The sequence below is a fragment of the Loxodonta africana genome, chromosome 8 (genome assembly GCF_030014295.1).
Source record: "Loxodonta africana isolate mLoxAfr1 chromosome 8, mLoxAfr1.hap2, whole genome shotgun sequence".
In the NCBI taxonomy this organism is placed as follows: Eukaryota; Metazoa; Chordata; class Mammalia; order Proboscidea; family Elephantidae; genus Loxodonta; species Loxodonta africana.
In genome coordinates this window covers 8,126,707-8,147,699 of record NC_087349.1, presented here as the reverse complement: position 1 = coordinate 8,147,699, position 20,993 = coordinate 8,126,707, and the positions used below count along the sequence as shown (strand labels likewise).

The 20,993-nt window shown below is 47.6% G+C and overlaps 2 protein-coding genes across 2 annotated transcripts in view; one reads left to right on the top strand and one right to left on the bottom strand.

Annotated features, from left to right (window-relative positions):
• The window catches only part of MGAM2 (maltase-glucoamylase 2 (putative)), a 96,887-nt gene extending 92,385 nt beyond the window's left edge, over nucleotides 1-4,502 (top strand). The window contains exons 47-49 of the mRNA XM_064290360.1: nucleotides 1,438-2,458; nucleotides 3,026-4,013; nucleotides 4,358-4,502. Of these exons, the coding sequence (XP_064146430.1) occupies nucleotides 1,438-2,458; nucleotides 3,026-4,013; nucleotides 4,358-4,502 (2,154 nt within the window). The remainder of the gene's footprint in view (nucleotides 1-1,437; nucleotides 2,459-3,025; nucleotides 4,014-4,357) is intronic.
• A 6,443-nt stretch (nucleotides 4,503-10,945) lies between these two features.
• LOC100660717 (putative DBH-like monooxygenase protein 2) lies at nucleotides 10,946-19,451 on the bottom strand. Its single transcript, XM_003420250.3, has 13 exons — nucleotides 19,164-19,451; nucleotides 17,905-18,051; nucleotides 17,225-17,386; nucleotides 16,894-16,977; nucleotides 15,613-15,780; nucleotides 15,373-15,475; nucleotides 15,054-15,220; nucleotides 14,693-14,784; nucleotides 14,307-14,403; nucleotides 14,032-14,091; nucleotides 12,249-12,379; nucleotides 11,440-11,554; nucleotides 10,946-11,206 (listed from the first exon to the last, which is right to left on the bottom strand). The coding sequence occupies exons 1-13, from the start codon at nucleotides 19,449-19,451 to the stop codon at nucleotides 10,964-10,966; spliced, it is 1,857 nt and encodes a 618-aa protein (XP_003420298.2). The 3' UTR covers nucleotides 10,946-10,963.
• Nucleotides 19,452-20,993: the final 1,542 nt, after the last annotated feature.

Sequence of the window (20,993 nt, the reverse complement as noted above, 5' to 3'; positions counted from 1 at the left end):
GAAATTGTGCTGTGTATTAAGGTTAGACTCCTAGGCCAGCATAACAAAGCATAGTTACTTCTGCTGCAGATGCTGACACAAAGGAAAGAATGATTCCCCAACGTTGTGGGAGGTTTCTCCCCTTCTTCCTGAAATTACTCTTATCCCTAGTCAAATTAGTAGATCTTATAAGTTGGTGATAATTGGTAGTAAACTGTGGTAATCACCGAATGAATACGTCCTACCTGTTGCGTGAGATAAAACTATCTGGTTACCAAAGCAGAGTGACAAAGCAAATCCTACTAGTGGGTCTGCTGCTAGTTAGCAGGGCCACCCAAACAGCATCTACAAACCAGCATTTTGGAAGGCCGTTTACCAGTAGAGTTACCAAGGGCAACCACAGAGAGAAACGAATCCCACTTAAGAACTCAAGACTGATCATAACCATGGATCTAGTGACCCACAGGAGATGGTTAGGAAAACTGAAAATGGATGACTACAGTTGATTTCCTAAAAGGAATGCAGGGTGCCCCACTGGTATTTGGATTTTGGAAACTAGCCCTTTTAAGCACTCAAATAATCCTTTCTCTATAGCACCTCCTATTACTTCAAAACAGTTGTCCTGGACTATTGGGTTCAAAAACACCATTTTCAAGGAATTGCTTCTACTTGAGACTGATTCAGAGAACCTTTGAACACTTTCTCTATGGCATAGTGGTTGTCTATGAATTATGTGCCATGCACTATACTTGGCATTGTTGTTGTTGCTAGGTGCCGTCGAGTCAGTTCCAACTCATAGCTACCCCATGTACAACAGAACACAACACTGCCCGGTCCTGCGCCATCCTCACAATCATTGTTATGCATGAGCCCGTTGTTGCAGCCACTGTGTCAATCCATCTCACTGAAGGTCTTCCTCTCTTTTGCTGGCCCTCCACTTTACCAAGCTTGATGTCCTTCTCCAGGGCCTGATCCCTCCTCATAACATGTCCAAAGTATGTGAGACGTAGTCTCACCATCCTTGCTTCTAGGGAGCATTCTAGTTGTACTTCTTCCAAGACAGATTTATTTGTTCTTTCGGCATTCCGTGGTATATTCAATATTCTTCACCAACACCACGATTCAAAGGCGTCATTCTTCAGTCTTCCTTATTCACACTTGGCATTGGAGAAAGTAAAACATGAAACCAGCCTCCCTTAAAGGGAGGCTAAAATTCAATGTGGCTCTGATCAATGGAGTGGAGAGAGATTTCCACCATGGAGATTTTGAACGTGGTGTGCCTCCCCACGCTAGTCTGACTGGAATCATTGTAGCCTTAAAAGTCATGTTTCTGTTCTGTTGCTCTCTTGAAGAAGAATGAACACACCATTTTATGTTAAGTTGTAGTGTGAAGTGTGATTTAAATGTGATGTTTAAGAAGTTCTAAAATGCCCATTTTTTTCTCTTCTTTTCTGGCAGACACTAACTATTCAGTTGACTGACAAGATTATTCACCTGGAAAAGTTAACTGAGGTTACTTGGATTCATGGTGACCCTGTAGTTACTACTCCAACTATGACAAGTACCTTTTTGACGAGTTCTCATTCCTCTCCATCAACTACTGAGGCTACCACTTATGAGACTATTAACACTAGTTCTGCTGGTACAAGTTCTGATGCTCCTAGCACTAGCATTACTGTTCTTATTACAACTACTCCTGCCCTGACAACTGCTACTACTGTTAGCACTAGCACTATTGTTCCTATCATCACTACTCCTTCTCCTACAAGTAATACTGAAGATAGCACTAGTACTACTGTTCTTATGACTCCTTCCCCAACAAGTACTACTGGTGTTATCACTAGCACTACTCTTCTTATTCCAACTACTCCTTTCCCTACAAGTACTGATGCTCCTAGCACCAGTACTACTGTTCATAATACAACCACTCCATTTCTGACAAGTACTACTGATGTTGGCACCAGTACTGCTATTCTTATTAAAACAACCCCTTCTCCTATAAGTACTGTGGATGCGAGCACTGACACTACTGTTTCTAATACAACCTCTCCATTCCTGACAAGTACTACTGATGCTAGCACTAACACTACTATCTCTAATACAACCATTCCTTCCCCTACAAGTACTACTGATGCTAGCACTAATGCTACTGTTTCTAATATGACCACTCCTTCCCTGATAAATGATACTGATGTTGTCAGTAGCGCTGCTATTCTTATTACTACAACCCCTTCTCCTACAAGTATTGTGGCTGCTAATACTGATACTACTGTTTCTAATACAACCTCTCCATTCTTGACAAGTACAACTGATGCTAGCACTAACAGTATGGTTTCTAAAACAATTACTCCTTCTCCTACAAGTACTGGTGCTTCTAGCACTAGTACTACTGTTCCTAATACAACCATTCCGTTCCTGACAAGTACTACTGATGTTGGCACTAATACTGCTATTCCTATTACGATTACCCCTTCTTCTACAAGTGATACTACTGTTCCTAATGCAGCTACTTCTTCCCCCACAAGTACTACTGATGCTAGCACTAATACTACTATTTCTAATACAAACACTCCTTCTCTGATAAATACTATTGATGTTAGCGCAAGTACTGCTATTCTTATTACAACTACTCCTTCTCCTACAAGTACTACTGATGCTAGCATTGACACTACTATTCTTATTACAACTACTCTTTCTCCCACAAATACTGCTGATTCTAGCACTAGTACTACTCTTTCTACAACTACTCCTTCCCCTACAAGTACTACTGATGCTAGCATTGACACTACTGTTCCTATTAGCACCACTTCTTCCCTGGAAAGTAATACTGGTGCTAGCACTGATACTACTCTTCTTATTACAACTACTCTTTCTCCCACAAATACTGCTGATAGTACTACTCTTTCTAATACAGCTACTCCTTCCCCTACAAGTACTACTGATGCTAGCATTAATACTACTGTTCATAATGTAACCATCCCTTCCCTGATAAACCCTACTGATGTTAGCACGGATACTACTGTTTCTAAGACTACTCCTTCTCCCTCAAGTACTGCTGATGTTAGCACTAATTTTACTGTTTCTAATACAAATACTTCTTCCCTTACAAGTACTACTGATGTTAGCACTAGTAATACTATTTCTATTACAACCGTTATTTCTCCTACGAGTAATAATGATGGTAGCACCAGTACAACTGTTCTTCTTATAACCACTCCCTCTCATACAAGTACTGATGCTGCTGACGCTAATAATACTGTTCCTATTACAGCTACACCTTCTCCTACAATTACTGGTGCTGATATTACTAACAATAATTTCCCTCTTATGACTACTTCTTTCTCTACAAGTACTGATGCTGTGAACACTACTGTTGCTATGATGACTACTTCTTCTCTTGCAAGTACTGATGTTGCTATCACTAGTAGTAATGCTTCTATTACAAGCCCTCCTCTCTCTACAATTTCTGATGGTATTAGCATTGGTAATACTATTCCTGTAGTGACTACGCTTCCTACAAATACTCACACTGCTAGCACTAATAATACTCTTTCTGTTACGACTAATCCTTTTCCTACAAGTACAAGTGCTGCCAGCACTAGTAATATTGTTCCTATTATGACTACTCTTTCTTCTTCAAATACTGATGCTGTTAGTACAAGTATCACTGTTCCTATAATGACTACTTCCTCTACTCCCTCCTCCACTCCTACCCCTATTCCTATGTCTGCCCTTAGCTCTGCTACTTCTATTTTGAGCCCCTTTCCAACAAGTAATACACTTACTACTGGTATAATTACTAATTTTACTACACCTACTAAAGAGAACACCACTCATTTCAACACTCTGGATACACAAAGTACTGTGATAAAGGATGCTACAGCTGCTGCTACCAGCACCACAAAAAGTACTACAAGTCCAGTTACAATGGTTACTTCCACAGACAAATTTACTGCATATACCAAACCGGCTGCGACAGATTTTATAAGCTCGTCTTTTCCAGAAGGAACAACTGCCAGCTCCCTAAGCACCACGTATACTGAAATCACAACTCATGCATTAACTTCCACAAATCTGGACAATGGAACGTCTGCCACCACAGCAAACTCAATAAGTAGCCCCACTACAAACAGGATAACTACTGGTACACCACGGTCCACAGATACTACCGTCGCTGCAGCGGCTGCCACGGACACGCCGTTCTCTACCACCCAAAGCTCTTTTTCTTTTCCCACAGCAGGGCTTATAAATACTACAACCACAGATGTCAGAACTGCCACCATGGACCCTACACTGGTCACTACTTCCCATTCTGCTGCTGCTACAATACAGGCCTCAAGTCCCACAGCATCAACTTCCACAAATTTTCCTAATCCAGGCCCCATCAAGACGACTACTGCAAGCACTACAGCTACTACCGTGGATTCAGTTACCACAGGGATTATAAATACTCCCCCTGCAGGAAACACAAATGCAGCTACAGTCATCCCCACAGTTACTGTGACTACAAATGCTACATCTAAGGAAGCTACTTCTCAGGGCGTTTCTGCTTCGCCACCTCAAGGCACCTCTGGTATCACCACCACAAAAGACACACCTCCCACTGCACTTACTGGAAATATTACCACTACCCATCCTCCCAATACTCCTACTCATGCTTTAAATACCACCTCCACAGGAAATGGAGATACTGCCGCACCAGGCACCACCGATGGAAATATAACCAACGTAATACCTGGGGTTACAGATATAAATACTTCCACTACAGACAGCCCGACTATTGCTAGTGCCAACATCACAAGTACCCCTACTGTGAATACTTTCTCTACTAGTACTGAAGGCTTTGCCACTTCCTCACATGGAGACACTACACATATTGCTTCTACTACTGCAGCTACTGGAAATGCCATGACAGCGTATACTACACTTTTCAACATGGAAACTACAAATTTAGTTACTACTTCTGGTGTAGGCCTTACAAACACTGACGTTTCAAGTACTACAGCTATTCCCACCACAGACACCATAACCAGTATGGGGCAGACAGTAAGTAACGCTGATACAGATGGCTCCAGCAGCGTTACAGGTGACACTACCCACCCCGCTGCCGTCGAGTCTAATGTTTCTAATCCAAATACCACAACAGGCTAAGACACGTTAACTCTTGTTACTCTACATACAGCGACTTACCCTCCAGTAACAACAAATTCTACTACCAGTCATTTACCTACTATTGTAACTAATGCTACCGCACGGTCACAATTGTCACCACAAATGCTGACAGAACAACCATGGATGCTTCTGCTACTGCCTCTAATTATACTGCAAATGCCCTAAATGCCAAACGAGTCCCTCGATCATTGCTACTCAAAGCAGTATAATTACTACAGACCTTAACTCTTTAAAACAGCTATTGGAGATACAGAAAATTAATGAACTGATTTATTATCTTTTTTTTTTCACATAAGCTTCCACAAATATTAGTACTCTAGCCGTAACACGTGCAGCTACTCCAGGCATCGTCGTCATTGCAGATATGTCCGAAGAGGCATCCGTTACGAACATAGTAAGGCTCACGTAAGAAGCTGCAGGCACGTTGTTCACAGCTAATATGTGTACTACTGTTCTTTTTACTATTATAGTTATTCTTCTATAGACCCATCAATTAATAAAGCACAGCTATTCTTTTTTATTTTATACAGCCCTGCTGCAGACTTCTCGGGTGATTTTGGTATCTCAGATAATACCACGTTAGGCTCTGCAAGTACTATTGGTTAGGTGTAGTGATTGAGATAGTCCGACTTATTTCTGGGGCTACAAGACATAATACCATTATTGAGAGCACTGGTAATACTTCTGACTCTCAAATGGCCACAATTATTAATGTCACAATGGATTATTTAACTACTAATGATAAAAAATAATGCACTTTATTTTCCTGTGGACTTTTCCGAATTCCATGGCTACCAATATCGTAATTTGCTATTCCATATACTGAAAGCATTATTGCTTCTAATAAGAGATCCTAACTGTAGCTATCAATATGGAAAATGCTCCTATTGTAGGTCTTGTATACACCTGACTCCAGGTACTGGAATTATTAAATTAAGAATATTACATGTTATTTTTACTAGCATAAAAAATAAAAATACAATTATAGATTTTAAAAACATAGCTTCCCAAACTTTGCAACCATGACTTCAATAGGTACTAGAGATGATTCACATTTGATAAGTGCTTATATTCATAGACACCTAAAGTACTTCCAGGAAGCTAGCACTAATCTTAGTTGTCAGATAGTCTTGGGTCCTTGATGTTACCACCAATTACTGGGTTCACTTACAAGCTCTCCTGTAGTCAGGGCCATGGGAACAGAGATGACAGTGTAATGATACAGCATGGCAATAGCTCCCAGGATCAGAGCTGGAATCTAATCTGCTCTTTCTTTTACCCACTAGCTTTTCTCCTATCATTTTACTATCCAGATTCCAGCTTATTTTTCCCTTTCTCATCCTAATCCACCATGCATCTTTGAATCTTCCTTAGCTCCTCCAAGAAAACCCACACTCATTGCCGTCGAGCTGATTCTGACTCATAAGGACCCTACAGAACGATGTAGAGCTGCCCCATAGGGTTTCCAAGGCAGAACATATTTATGTAACCAGATTGTCACATCTTTCTCCCTCAGAGCAGCTGGTGGATTTGAACCACTGACCTGTTGTTTAGCAGCCAAGTGCTTAACCACTGTGCAACCAGGGCTCTTAGCTCCTCCAGACCCCATGAATAGACTCCTGGCCACAACCAAGTCCAGCCAGTTGGGTGGTATTGAAGGTTTTCTTCTAGGACAGTATTTCTCAAAGTGCAGTTTAGGGACCCCCGGGGGCCCTGAGACTCTTTCTGGGGTCCACAAGGTCGAATCCATTTTCATAATGATTATTGTTGTTGATAGTTGTCATCAAGTCTGCTCTGACTCAAGGCGACCTTATGTATAACAACGAAACATTGTTGGTCCTGTGCCATCATCACAATCTTTATTATGTTTGGGCCCATTGTCGCAACCACTGTGCCAGTCCATCTCATGGAGCGTTTCCCTCTTTTTCACTTCATAATGATAATAGGTTGTTATTTTGTTATTGCCTTTCTCACTCTCACCTCTCGTGATTAAACAGTGGCATTTTCCAGAGATGACATGATATGTGTTGCCACATAGATGAATACAGAGACATATATAAGAATCTTTTAGTAAGTCAGACCTAAACAGATTTACAAGAATGCAAAATAATGCCATTATGTCAACCTTCTCACTGATTTTTTTTTTTTTGCTTTGGAAAAGTTATTTTTCATAAAACTATTATTTATGTTAACATGTAGTGGTTTATTGTTATCTTTAATGAATTAATAAATATTTTACAAATGATTCCATTTTAATTTCTGATACAGTAAATATTAATAGGTATAGCCAACATAAAAAAAGCACTTAGGAGTCCGCAATAATTTTTAAGAGTGTAAAGAGGTCTTGAGACCGAAGAGTTAGAACCGCTTCCCTTTAAAAAAAAAAAAAAACCCTTGCAGTTGAGTCGATTCTGATTCATATGGCCCCATGTATTATGGAATAGAACTGAGATCCACGGAGTTTTCTTGTCTGTGATCTTTACAGAAGCAGACCACCAGGCCTTTTATCCGTGGTACCACTGCGTAGGTTTGAACTGCCAACCTTTCTGTTAGTAGCAGAGACCAACCATTTGTGCAATGGGACAACAATACCCTAGTTCTCTGTTCTGGCCCTAATCAAGTATACCACGAACTTTACAGCCAGTAGGAACTCTGGCATCTGTGGCTTAAGGTGCCTTCTCCTTAAGTGGGTGGGTGTCTACTAGCTGCCATCTACACATCTGCTGGCCTCTGACCTGCTTACCTTGATGGTGGTCCACAGGACACACAGAACCATCAGCTGGATTCATTTGCCATTTGGAATCTGCCCACAGGCCAATCTGAGCAAAGTTAAGAGGCCTTATGCCAGAGTATATATGGTTCTTAAATTGACCTTCTGACTCTAAGAAAAAAAACTCATAATCCTAGACTATACCAATGGACTTGGTCATAGATGCCTTCACTTGAGTCTTTAGGGAGGTATCCCCAGGGCACTTGGCCTGAGGGTACCCCACATTCTGAGACAAGGCCAAGTGCTCTGTGGCCTAAGGCCTAAGGGGCCCACACCAGGGCAGAAGAGGTGGCCAAAGGCTCCACTTGAAGCACTTGGGATTTGGAAAACTGAGGATGAATTTGCTCAAACCACCTTATTCTGTAGTTACTGAAATTAAACCTCTTTGTGCATAGAAATGGACCACAACTGAAGGTATAGAATTGTGAAAAGGTAGGTAAAGAGTACAGTTTTAAACACACCGGACTTAGGTCTAACATTTAAAGAAACATGAGAGTTGAAACTTGAATTGAAGCAGAAAGCCTGGTCCAGGACCAGGTCCAGAGAACCTGGAGGCAAAGTCAACATGCTTATGCTACCGCCAGGGACACTTTATGAAACTTGTACATGGACTTTGGTTTATAGGGTCCAGGGAAGTCCATGCCAGTATCAAAGAAAATGGCAGGCTAGCTTGTTATTTTCAAGTAGGGTAAAACCTCGGACCCTTGACTGTACTGATAAGATGGAAATTGAGGGACAGGGAACTTGAGGGTGGGAATAGGGACTCAAGAGTTCCTTTTTGGCCATGTTAAGTTTGATATGATTTTTAGATATCTAAGAGGAGACAGGCATCAGATAGACAGTTGGATGCATAAGTGTGGAGGTGTTGGGTGGGGGTTCTGGCTAGAGATAAATTCGGAGTCATTAACATATAGCCAGTATTTGAGCCATAGGGATGGATTATATTAGTTTGGGAGAAGATACATGCATAACACAGGGAGAATGAGGCTAGGGCCCTGAGGCGCTCCAACATTTGAAATCTAGGAAAGGAATGAAGGAGCATAGGTGGCGTAAATGGTTTACACTGGACTGCTAACCTGGCTTGAACCCATCCAGTGGGTCCATGAAGGAAAGATCTGGCAATCTGCTTTCCTAAAGATTACAGCCAAGAAAACCCTATGGAGCAGTTCTACTCTGTAACACATGGGGTCTCAATGAATTGGGGCTGCTAACAACATCAAGGAGAGGAAGAAAGATCAGAAAAGGAGACAGTGGCCAGCAGTAAGGTAGAAATAGAACTGGCTGAGTGTGGTGAGTGTGGTGTGCCAGGAGGCGAGATCCAGGACCTTCCTTCACCCTGTCCTCCTGACTGCTCAGTGCCTGTGCTACAGCTGGGATACCTGACGTGGCATGCGACCCCTGTCCCGGTGAAGGAAGAGGACTGTCAAGAACAATTGCACTTCTAGTTCAGGGATTCTTCATCTTGGACGTGCATTGGAAACACCTGGAACATTTAATGATCTACAAATGTCTGGGCTCTCCCCCAACAGAATGCTAATCCCCCACCAGGAAGGCTGAATATGCAGTCCAGTTTGAGGGCCCTTGGGTTTGCAGGATTGGGGAGCTCTCCCACCCCACCTCAGCTTACTCACTAGGAGCAGGATTTAGATATTGATGAGAACTCTGCCAAGCAGCAAGAGGAAACTGGGTTACCAGCATGATGAACAGTTGGAGAGAGCTATGACCAGTTCTTCTGTTGCAGCTGGAGACAGGATTTTGAGTCTATGCAGGAGAGGGGCTATCAAATGGCAGGACGTGCAGGCTCTGGAAGGTCTGTGGGTGCCCTGGGATCTGCCTGGCTGCTCCTAGCTCCCCTTTCACCACCCCAGGCTACATACACAGCATTAGCTGCAGTCAAGATGGTAGATCCAGTGGGCATGGGCCAAGCTCACTGAATACTTTCTAAGAAGAGGGGAAGTGGGCTCGGCCTGTCCTGTCACCTCCCTCACCACCCCCCATGCTCCACATGCTTTTCTCCCTTATGGTTGTAGTATTTATAAGCCCTGCTGTGGGAAAAGAGAAAGAGCTTTGGGTGGTAGAGAACGGTGTGTCCCTTTTTCTGACTTATTTTAACCAGCCCAGGACTTCCTCCTCTATTTCCGCTTTCCCCCAAACTGACTTTAACAACACAATTGGTGCTGAGATAACCTGGGTCATAGCCTGCACTGATTACCTGGCATGGTGTCTGTGGGGTTGCTGCGGAGAAGGTGGATTCACAGTAGAATGTAATTGGAACTGCCCAAAGGCCTGGGTACTTGTAGGATGTAGTACATGCAGTGCTGGTGGTGTGTGCATGATGCCTTACTGAGCTGTGAGGATGGAAAGAACTGGGAAGACATGGCACTGGGAGGAATGCTCTGGTTCATATATCACCCTTTCCAAATGATCCCTCTCCTTCCGTCTTAACCCTAGGCTGAGGGGAGGATGCCACTGCCTCTTAGTTCCTTTGTCTCTGACTTACCTCTGACCCTTCATCTTCATCTTATTCCCATTTATCAGAGATTCTACCTTCCCCATCACACATACAACATCCCAAGGGCTGGGGATCCCTAAGATTCAAGCTCATTCCTGTGCTCCCCAGTGCCAAGCAAAAAGACACGACCCCTGAAACAGGACATTTTATCTATCACAAATGCCTGGACTATTTTCCTTTAGTTTAATGATATCCTCTCTTTTCCCCACCCCTCACGGGGTCTCTGTGTCCCCATTCTCAATACATAGGTAAGATCAAGGTCACTGTAACATGAACCTGTGCTTCCACTTGTCCCCACAGAACCTCAGAGAAAAGGAGTGAGAGTAATGAGTCCTTTATTTACCCTCCACATTCAACATGAGCTTTCCAGCAGAGGAGGTGGGCGGCAAGAGAATGACAGGCTCAGGGTCACTCAGAGCCTATGGGGGGTAGCTGCAGCTGGCTGGGCTGAGGGCAGGGAGGAGCTTTGTCTGATGGGAGGGGTGGGGAGGGCTGTGGAGAGGGGCCTGGTGTGTGAGATGGGGACAAGGTCAGTCTCTAGCTTGCAGTGTAGCTAAGAACAATGAGAGGGTCCCCTGTGTAAACAGGAGGGTGGCCAGGGGGAGGCTCCCTGGGGAAGCCATGCTGGCTCCTGAGAGGGACAGGAGTTTGGCCCTGAAGCCTGCAGGGGTCTTGTCATGGGGCTCTACCTTGCCCCCAGTAGACTCCAAGCAGGGTCCTCGGGGAGTAGGGATGATGTCAGGGATCCAACCTGTGGTGTTCTCCACCACCTCCTATGGGGGAGAAGACGTGGGTGAGGGTGGATGTGCTCCTACCCAATTCCTTTCCTGAGATCACAACTGGCCACCCCTAGCCTGCAACCACAACCCAGGGCAGTAACAGCATCCTTTGCTTCATCAGTCCCTCCTCTCCAACCAGTGTTCCCACCACTGCCATTCACCCCCTCATTGCTCTTTTGTCCTGTACCCACCACCCCTACTGCACAGCGTGGTCTTGGGACACTCACGTCAATCGTCTTTATGATCACCGTCTGCTGGGCCTCCTTGCAGGCTTTCTCTGCCTTCTTAATGTTCTCTGGGGTCCACTCAACATTATTCATGGCCATCATGCCCTCCATGGAGCTGCCGTGGGTGGTAGGATAGGGAGGGGGACAGACAGTTCAGGGTCATGCACAAACCATGCTCGCTTTTGTTAGCATCAGTTCTATGTCGGCATAAACCATGAGGCATGTCTTACAGCTCAGTGAGGCAATCATACTGAGCCTGTCTAAAGAGAAAGATCATCAGAGCTCAGCGATGGGAATAAAACAAAAAGAAAGAGAGGATCTTCTGACCAAATCTGGGACCACTGGGATTCAAGAAGGTTGGTGGTTGACTTCTGGAACCTTCAAATGCCCTGAAATTGTGTGAAATGGGATGTGTCTGCACCGATGAGCATTTTTCTTGGGAAGAAGTTTCTGGGCTTTGCTCAGTCTCAGAGAGGGCACTTAGCCCCACAACTAAGAGTCGCTGCTCTGAAGTAAAACACACTCTGATGGAGCTGAATACATGAGAAAGAGGCAGACAAAGGGTTTACACATAAATGACCTGGCTTCTCAGGATAGTTCTTATCTGCCCCTCTGAGTTGCCTTACTAATGTGGAGAAAACCCACAAAGTTCCCACCTTGTGTCAGCTGTGACAGTCAGATCGAGGCCTAGGGCATCAGGCAGACCTTGGAGGAGCCCGGCGTAGGGGACAGTGGAGATTCTCCTTCCCCCCTATCCTCCCCAGCCCCATCTTCTCATGCCCAAGGGCCTATGTCCCAGGCTGACTCACTCAGATGCCTCCTCCCCCAGCTCGTGGGCCACGTAGATGATGTCAGGATACCCCATGCAGCTGGAGATGTTGTTCCGGGGGTAGTAGAAAAGGAAGATGAGGCACATCTCATTGATGGTGCTGGGTCCCCCCTGAGGAAGGAGAGAGACAGAAGAGAGACAAGGACACAAAGGCGTGCAGAGGCCGGCAGAAACCAGGCGAGGTGGGCCTTCCGCCAACCATGCTGCTCCCCTTTTCCCTTAATCTAGGTTCAGCTCAGTGCTGGTTCCTTATGGCTACTCCCACACCTCCTCTTCAGGGAAGCAACCCACTGAGCTACCCTGTCCTCTACATGTCCCCAGCCACAGCCCTGTGTCCAGATGGAATGGAAACCTCCTAACTAGTCTCCTGCCAACAACTTCTCCCAAGCTGCTAGACTGGTTTGCTGAAGGTGCATCTTGGGTCCTGTCATCTGCCTATTTAGGAACCCCCAGCGGTTCCCAATAGCCCACTGAACGATAGTCCTTGGCATACATATACACATATGCATATACATATGTATAATACATTTATATATAAATGTAGGTGTGTATATTTGTATCTGGGAGTCCCTGGGTGGTGTAAACATTGATGAGCTGGTTTGCTTAACTGAAAGGTTGGTGGTCCAAGTTTACCCAGAGGCACCTCGGAAGAAAGGCCTGACAACCTGCAAAATCAGCCATTAGAAACCCTGGAGAGCACAATTCTACTGTGACACACATGGGTTGCCATGAGTTGGAGTTGACTCAATGGCAACTGGTTTGTTTATATCATCTATCTATGTCTGTCTGTCTCATCTGTCTGTCTCTCTGTCTGTCTGTCTACCTATCTGATAAATTCCCACCCATTCACTTAGAAAATATTTAAGAGCAACAGACCTATTGTCCTGGAGACATAGATAATACAATATCACCTGTGCTTCAAGTGTTCTTTCCAACCCCATGTCCTTCCTGCCACTCCTTCAGATGTCATTTCCCATTCCTTAACTTCCCAGTCAAGTCACTGTTCACCCTACATACCTCATGCTCTCCTCATATATGGCTTTTTCAACCTTCTCCTTTTCTGGCATCCCCTTCTCTATGTGTCTAAAGTAAGACCCATTCAAATGTGTCATAAATTCAGTTCACTTTAGTAGGACCTTAGGATTTTTCCTATGAATTCCCCAAATACATTACCCCCATTCTTAGTTTATGGTTTATACCACTTTCTGCCTTTTTAATAATAATCCGTATGGCAGTCTTGTCTTCCTGTACAAACTGAAACCTCTTTGAGTCCCATCAACCATTTCTGATGCACAGAATTGGGTGGGGTTCCCTGTGATCATGATAATAGCAGCTAACCCTCTTGGGCACCTGCCACAAGTCAGACACGGATCTAGGGGTTTTGCATGTACAATTGGTCATTACTTTATGAATGAAGAAACTGAAGACAAAGAGGTAGAGTAACTGTCTAAGGTCAGAAAGCTACCGAGTGGTTGGGTTGAGATTCACACCCAGGCAATGAGGTCCACAGTCCATGATCTTAGTCTCTAGAACACACTGTCTCCCATGGCCTGATGACCATTGACTGAAGGTAGGGAGTCCCTGCACCCACCTCAGATGCCTGGGAGTGGGAAAGCATGAAGACCTCCATGTGAAAGGATAACACCATTGCAGGTAGGGAGGGGCTTCAGCTGGATCAATCAGAGTCACTTGGAGCTACGACAAGAAGTGGAGGTCTGGGGGGGCATTGTTACGGTGACCATGGTGGTGAGGCAGACACTTACAAAAGTCAAGGAGTCTCGGTCCAGCGTCTGGTACTGACACTCCACCAGCAGTTCGTCTCCCTGTTGGGGTGAAACAGGAATGCTAGAGCAAGTCAGAGGGACGTAGCTGATTATCATGAGATCCGACTGCTCCCACCTGCAGCAGCCCTGCCTCTCTCCACCTCCAGCTGTTCTCCCCACCTCCAGCCCCAGCCTCGCCTCCCCGGTTTTAGCCACGCCTCCCCGGTTTTAGCCACGCCTCCTCTCAGCTTTAGCCGCGCCTCCCCAGCTCGCACCGGCTTGATCTCCACTCGTGCAGGTAAATCTCGAGTCTCCTGCAGGCTGAAGTCATAGGAGCCATCTCTACAGATGGTTCGGAGCTGGGATCCATTTCTACAGGGAGCAAAGGGGAGGAGAGAGGAAGACGATCAACGGGGAGGGGTCTGTTAATAAAGACGGTGAGGGCGGGTCTTTTGGGGGGCTGCAGCCTGCAGGTCAAATACAGAAGCTCCTCCTCTATAGCCTCGGCCAGACTGTCACCTGCGCTCTAGGGATAGACTTAAAAAAAATTTAGCTCCTCTTAATTCCCACAGAGCGCAGCCTTATGCTGCAGAACCAATAGCTGTTCCTTACCTGGGTTCCCACACACAGAAGGAAACTCCGAGTCAAGCCACCCCCTTACCTGTACTGCACGGCCTGCAGAGCCCGGCCTGCCAGGTGGGTGTGGAGCAGGTAGCCATACACCTGTATGTCGGGCACCGGAGTCCCGTTCATCTGTGACAGGGAAGAAGGAAACCTGTTTTGCTAAGAATGTAGGTCTCACCCTGCTCCTTGGTTTTCCTCCCTGGGTATTGGACCCCTTGCTCTGAGGGCTCTGTCTCACCCTCTGATTCTTTCTGCCCCTCCTGGCCTCTCCCGATCCCCCAGCCCTGACCACTACCCTCAAAGTCCCAAGCACCTAGCTGTGGTCATTCTGTGCGCCTGGGGCTTGGGCAGGTGGGTCACACCAGCTCTGGGCCGCATCGAGGGGCCTCCTCACTCACCTCCTCGAACTTCTCGGTCTTGCACAGCCCGTAAGACATGAAGGACTGGGTGCCCGGGGGGATGAAGTGGATGGGGAAAGTAAAGAAACCCAGCTGCAGGACGCCCATGTCGTATCTGCGCAGCCGCGGGCTGTAGTACATGCGGATCCCGGAGGAGTCATAGATGCCTTGTGCAGAAAGAAGCCCTCACTGGAGTCAGGTGCCAGGAGAGGCCTGGGACAGCTGGGTGGGGATGTCCCTGCACGCACCCCACACCATCTTCCCAGACACACAGGGATCAGCTAGACCACCAGCACCTGCCCGGAACAAGCCCCCTCACCAGGGAGGTTGTGGAAATTGCTGTAATGAATCTCCAGCCGGATCCACTGGGGGTCCATGGGGGTCCCAATAGAGATGCCTACATCATCCGGGAACTGGTAGCTCTGTTGGAAGGAGGAGCAGGGCAGCAGGAGGGCTGGGAGCTGGGTGCAGGGGGCCAGCGCCTGCCCTCCATTTGTCCAGCCATCCCGGTGGCCTGCAGCGGGCCCACCCCAGCCGGGCATCCCCACCCCTGACTCACGGTGCCTCCCACGGCCCAGCCCACGACGACCTGGGAGCAGAGCGAGAAAGCCGGGTCTGCCCCGTAGCAGTCGCTGATGCCGGTGGGGAGGGTGCTAGCGTTGCCGCAGGCATACACCAGGATGTGGTGCACCATGGTTTCATTGCGGTGGGCCAGCTTGGGCTCAAACTGGGAGAGGAAGAGCCGGCACTGGTCAGGGCCCTCTGTGCCCCTGCTCTACCCCTCTTCCCCAGATACAACCGCGCCTGCCCCTGGCCTCCCCTTTTTCCTCTCTCTTCCATTCCCTGTTTGGTTTGTTTTTGGTTTTCCATTCCCTGTTGCCTTCCCCTCACCGCTATTATTTCCCCCACTCTCTTTGACTCCTCTCTTAGCATCAGGCCTCCACCCCCTCCCTGAGCTAACTTGGCTAGCAAGGAAGTGCTGCCTCCTGACTTTCCTTAATAACCATATCCAGTTTCATTACCTCTGAGCATAAAACCAAGACTTTTTGGGTTCTCTTTCTAAATAAAATGGCTCCCACACACGTGCTGCTTCTTCTAAGATAATCTACCCCCCAGAGGCACTTGGAAGAAAGGCCTGGCAATCCACTGCTTGGGGGGAAATCAGCCCTTGAAAGCCCTATGGAGCACCGTTCTATTCTGACACACAGGAGGTCACCCTTGTAAGATAGTACTTCTGTCTATTTGATCCAAACTGACATGTGAGCTTAGGTGACCATGTCTGAGTCGCTCTCTCCAGACTTTGTGGCTATACAGCCCTTGGTTGTGTTCCCTCTCTGCTTTTACCTCCTCCTGAGCCAAAAGAGTACCATTCTCAGGCAGGGCAGGGCACATGTCTTGTTCTTTGCAAACATTTGTTAATGAGTTGCTTTTGTCCAAATCTCTGCTGCATTGTGGGTTGTGGAGGACAGCACTGTTGTTGTGACTATAGCGACCCCACAGGGCAGAGTAGGACTGACCTGTGTTTCCTAGACTGTAATCTTTATGGGAACAAATCACCAGGTCTTTCTCCCACGGAGCTGCTGATGGGTTCAAACCACTGTCCTTTCAGTTAGCAGCTGAGTGCTTAATCGTTACACCATCAGGGCTCCTTTCCATAGTCCGAGGAGCTAGAATTCTGTGCTCCCCAAATCATGTCATTATGTACTCCACCAAGCCCACCTGGCCCCATTTGCTGCCCAGCTACTTCACCATCGCTCCCTCCCAGTGGCGTTCTAAGCACTGTCCCTCAGAGTGGACTCCCCCTGCTCTGCTCTCTGCCTTTCCTGCTTAGACACGGCACCTTGTAGATGTGGTGCTTCTTGCTCACGATGGGCAGAGGGAGGAAGGTGCAGGCATAGGTGGTGTCATCTTCTGGAATGAGGAACTGGGGGCGGGGGATACCGAGGTTGATCTGGGGGGATGAGGCCCCCCAAGGAGCAGGGAAGGGACCCCAAGGAAGGGGGTTCACTTTAGGGATAGTTTGGCAGTTTTGGGGGACTGAGCAAGGTCAGAGTAACCTCAATCCAAGGAATATACGGAAGTATGGAATGTGGGTGCAAAAGGAGGGGCCAGCGTTGAGTGGGAAGAAGGAAACGGAGACAAGGAAGGCTGGGTGGGGCAGAGGGTCATACATCAGTGATCTCCAGGTCATGGATAATGGTGTCCTCGGGGACATCAAGATCATCGGGGTGGACAATCTGCAGCAGGAAGATGGACTTGACAAAGATGTGCTCCCGGTCCAGCTTCAGGGTATCATCTTGGCCATATGCAGCTAGCACCCGCACTGTGTCACTCTGGGGGATTGGGGCAGTAGCCCATGAATGGTACTTTGCACACCCCACCCACAGATTTCACAGGTCTTCTGCTCATATCTATACCTTGGGGTGGAAGAGCTTAGACTGGGCATCAGGACACCTGGATTCTAGCCTCCAAGGCTAACCTGCTGGTGATGTTGAGAAGGCACAGTCCCTGTCCCTGTCCCTCACCCTCTCTACGTCTCTGGTGGAGCTAAACTTTTACATCCTAACACTAAATTCAATGGAATCAGGTGAGGTTTTTTGAGTTCTATATCTCCTGCCGGGGCGGGTGGCACTGGGAAGAGTGGGGTGGATGCTTAGTCGGAGGTGACCACCTTGCAGAGGACTCCTGGATTCCTGGAGGTGGCATGATTGGGCAAGGCTTGGAAAGGCTGAAAGGAATAGTTCTAGGAATAGAGCCTGGCTGCCTGAGATACACGGACATTTCCAGGTAACTCCACCACCCTAGAAGAAAGCTGCTTGTGCGTATATGTCCTTCTCTCTCCCCGTTTTACCGTGATGTCCTGGTCATGAGGGTCGCAGGAGCGGAAGGGCCGGGAGAAACGCATCGTGGTGTAGAAGGCATCTTCCATGAGCCCCTGCAGCTCAGCATCCTGACTCCCGTCCTCCTTCAGGGTATCTTCGTCCACCAGATGCTGATCCTGGAGTCCAGGAAGGCAAGGGAATAAGAACCAGAAGTCCCAAAGGTCATGCTTTGTGACAGGACATGCTTTGTTGCAGTACGTGTCCCTCCAGCTCCCCCCGTAGTGCTAACATGGTGGAACTCAGGTCTTCCTTGTTGTGTAGCGTCCTCCTAGGACAGGGAAAGAATCAAAGGGCAGACACTCAGGGATCGATCACGTTTGATGAAGTTCCACCACCAGACCTTGTTTTACTCCTCCCAATTCAAGTCTTCTCTCCATAAATTCTATCCTTCCTGTAGGCGCCCCCTCCCCTTGAAAGCTCACCTCTCCCCTGAACAATCTGGGCCACTCGCCCTCTTTTAGCTGGCCATAAACATGCCTCACCTTGTACTGTTAATTGATGCTTCCTTACATAATTGAAGATTAGGAGAGCAATCAGGATGGGTGGTTTTGGAGATGGGTGAGATGCTTGCTTATGTGTAAAATGGGGGTAATAATACGCCACCTCATAATGATACTGTGGGGTTTAACATGCAAACACTTTGGAACCCAAAAAAACAACACCCATTGCCGTCAAATCAATTCCAACTCATAGCAACCATACTATAGGAGAGAGTAGAACTGACCCATAGGGTTTCTAAGCTGCAGCTGGTAGATTCAAACTGCTGACATTTTGGTTAGCAGCTGAAATCTTAACCACCAGGGCTCCGGTAAATCAGAAGTACCTAACCTAACAATTTTAAGCTGTTCTTCTTGTTGTTAGACTATTTCATATCGTACAGAGACATGACTGAGCTTCAAGGAGATTGAGGACAGGGACCATGTCTCAAACAGCTTTGAGCCTTCCCCAGTGACCTGCATGAAGTAGGCTATTAGAAAGTGTTGAGTGCAAGACTCTGTCAGTCCAGCAGCTCCGTTCTATTAGCAGTCTTGGGACACACAGTCTGAAGACCTAGGTTGAAGGTCTACAATGGGCCGCTGTTGTCGGAAGAGATCAGTGGTGAGCAGGTGTTCTGGGAGTACGTCTGGAATCATTTGGGGAATATGGAACCTTCCTCATGGTGGACACGGAGCCTTTCTCCACCCATCAGAGGACCCGCACCTTGGGAGGGAGTCACCCTCAGACTTACCGAGAAATAGACGTTGCCATCAGGCAAGACCCCACCAACCACCAGATCGCCTCCCACGTTGGTGTAGCGATTCGTGACACCCAGGCCCACCCAGCCAGCTGTCCGGACCTGCAGCTCAAACGTGATGACCTCAGCCTCAAGGTCAAAGTCCCAGCACAGGAACATGACATTGGACGGATCTAGGAACCTGGAATATCGCAGGCGAGATTTTGGGCCGAAGTGGTGGCCTTGGGATGGGGTGGTCAGGGCCAGGAGCAGGATTAGCCAGGAGAAGAGGGTACACGTCATGGCTCCCAGGTCCCTGAGTGTCTCTCAGCGGATAGACCTGGAGGCCCCAGACTTATATGTGCCTCCACTGTGCCAGGCACCAGGCCATGGGAAGGGCGGGCTGGGGCTTTTGAGCTGATTATCTTCTGGGTTCAGGTGATGCCACTTACATAACTCTGAAGGTGAGAGGTGGTGTCCAGAGGACACAGGACAAGTTGCTGTGGCCCCAGGGCAGGGGCCTGGCATGAAGTTCTCAGGACTAAACTGTTCAGGCTCTTCTTCCCTAATCCAGCATCCTGTCAATGGGGACCCTGCAGAGCCAATGGGGCTGCATTTTTCTCTCTCTCTCCCTCTCCCCACCTCCTCTGCCATCCCTGTGTTCCTGGAAATCCTTGCTGGACACCCTGTCTCTGGCAGTTGTCCGCCTGCCCCAGTTCTCATGGGCACTTCCCTTCTGTCCTTATAGGAACTGAGGCTGCAGCAGGGGTATGGTCCCACAGGTAAACCCAGCCTCACAGCCACCCAAGACAGGGCAGGAAGGAGTGAAGTTGGTGGGAGGGGTTGGGGAATGCCATGATTTCCATCTCCCAGAGGAGTCCTTGCTACTAATCCCTGGAAGGACACTCAGAGGTGCCGGATGCATAATCAGCTTTCTCATGGCCATACCTGGGGCTGCTTTGAGTGTCTGAACATCCCTGGGGAAGGCAGGGAGGCGAAGGAGTGGCAAAAGGCATGAATTCACCTTTGGAACACTTTGTGCCTTCCCAGGGTCCTCCCCTGAGCTGCCTTTCAGAGAAGTCACACATTAGTGACCCTCCACAGGAGGCTGACCCAGTTCCCCTACTGGCAAGCATGTGGCATTGTGGAAATCTTTACAACCACAGAAAGAGTATTCGCACATCAGGGTAGAAGGGAACTTTACATCCACTTGATTATCCAAAATTTCCAATCAACTTAATTTTTAGAAGGGGTAATAGAAACACTAAAGGGTGACATGAATAGGGCCAAGCCATCCAGGGGTCAGGGGCAGAGTCCCAGCAAGGACTCAAGGGTCTGGACCAGGTCCCCCAGAGTCAGGGGCAGAGCCACAGGAAGGACTCAGGGGCCTGGACCAGGCCAGCACAGCCTTTTCCTCCTTTGGCCACAGGCCCCTACGAGGTACCCAGACCAACACATGGGTCTCTGCAGCGCTTGTCCTGAGAGGAGTTGGTGTCATTTGCTGACTGCTCCTCAGGGAAGGGATCAAGGTCTTGCTCTAACCTGACACCCCCCCCCCGGTGGTCCCTCTTTGCACAGCTGCTCTGGATAGATGTCACCTCATCTGACCCCATATGCCTTGGACAGTGAAGAGGTCTGAGAAATAAGCCAGGACATGTGCCCCTGAGAACCCCCAGGAATAGCAGTGCCCATCTGCACACAGAGGTAGACCAGGAGTAGGTGGGAGCAGAGGGCTTGTTTACACCTCAGTGGGATGCGAGTGTAGCTCAGATTCTTCTCATCACCTACTGGATCCACCAAAGGCTGTTTGCTGCTACTGGGAGCACTCGAGTAGTAATGGAATCA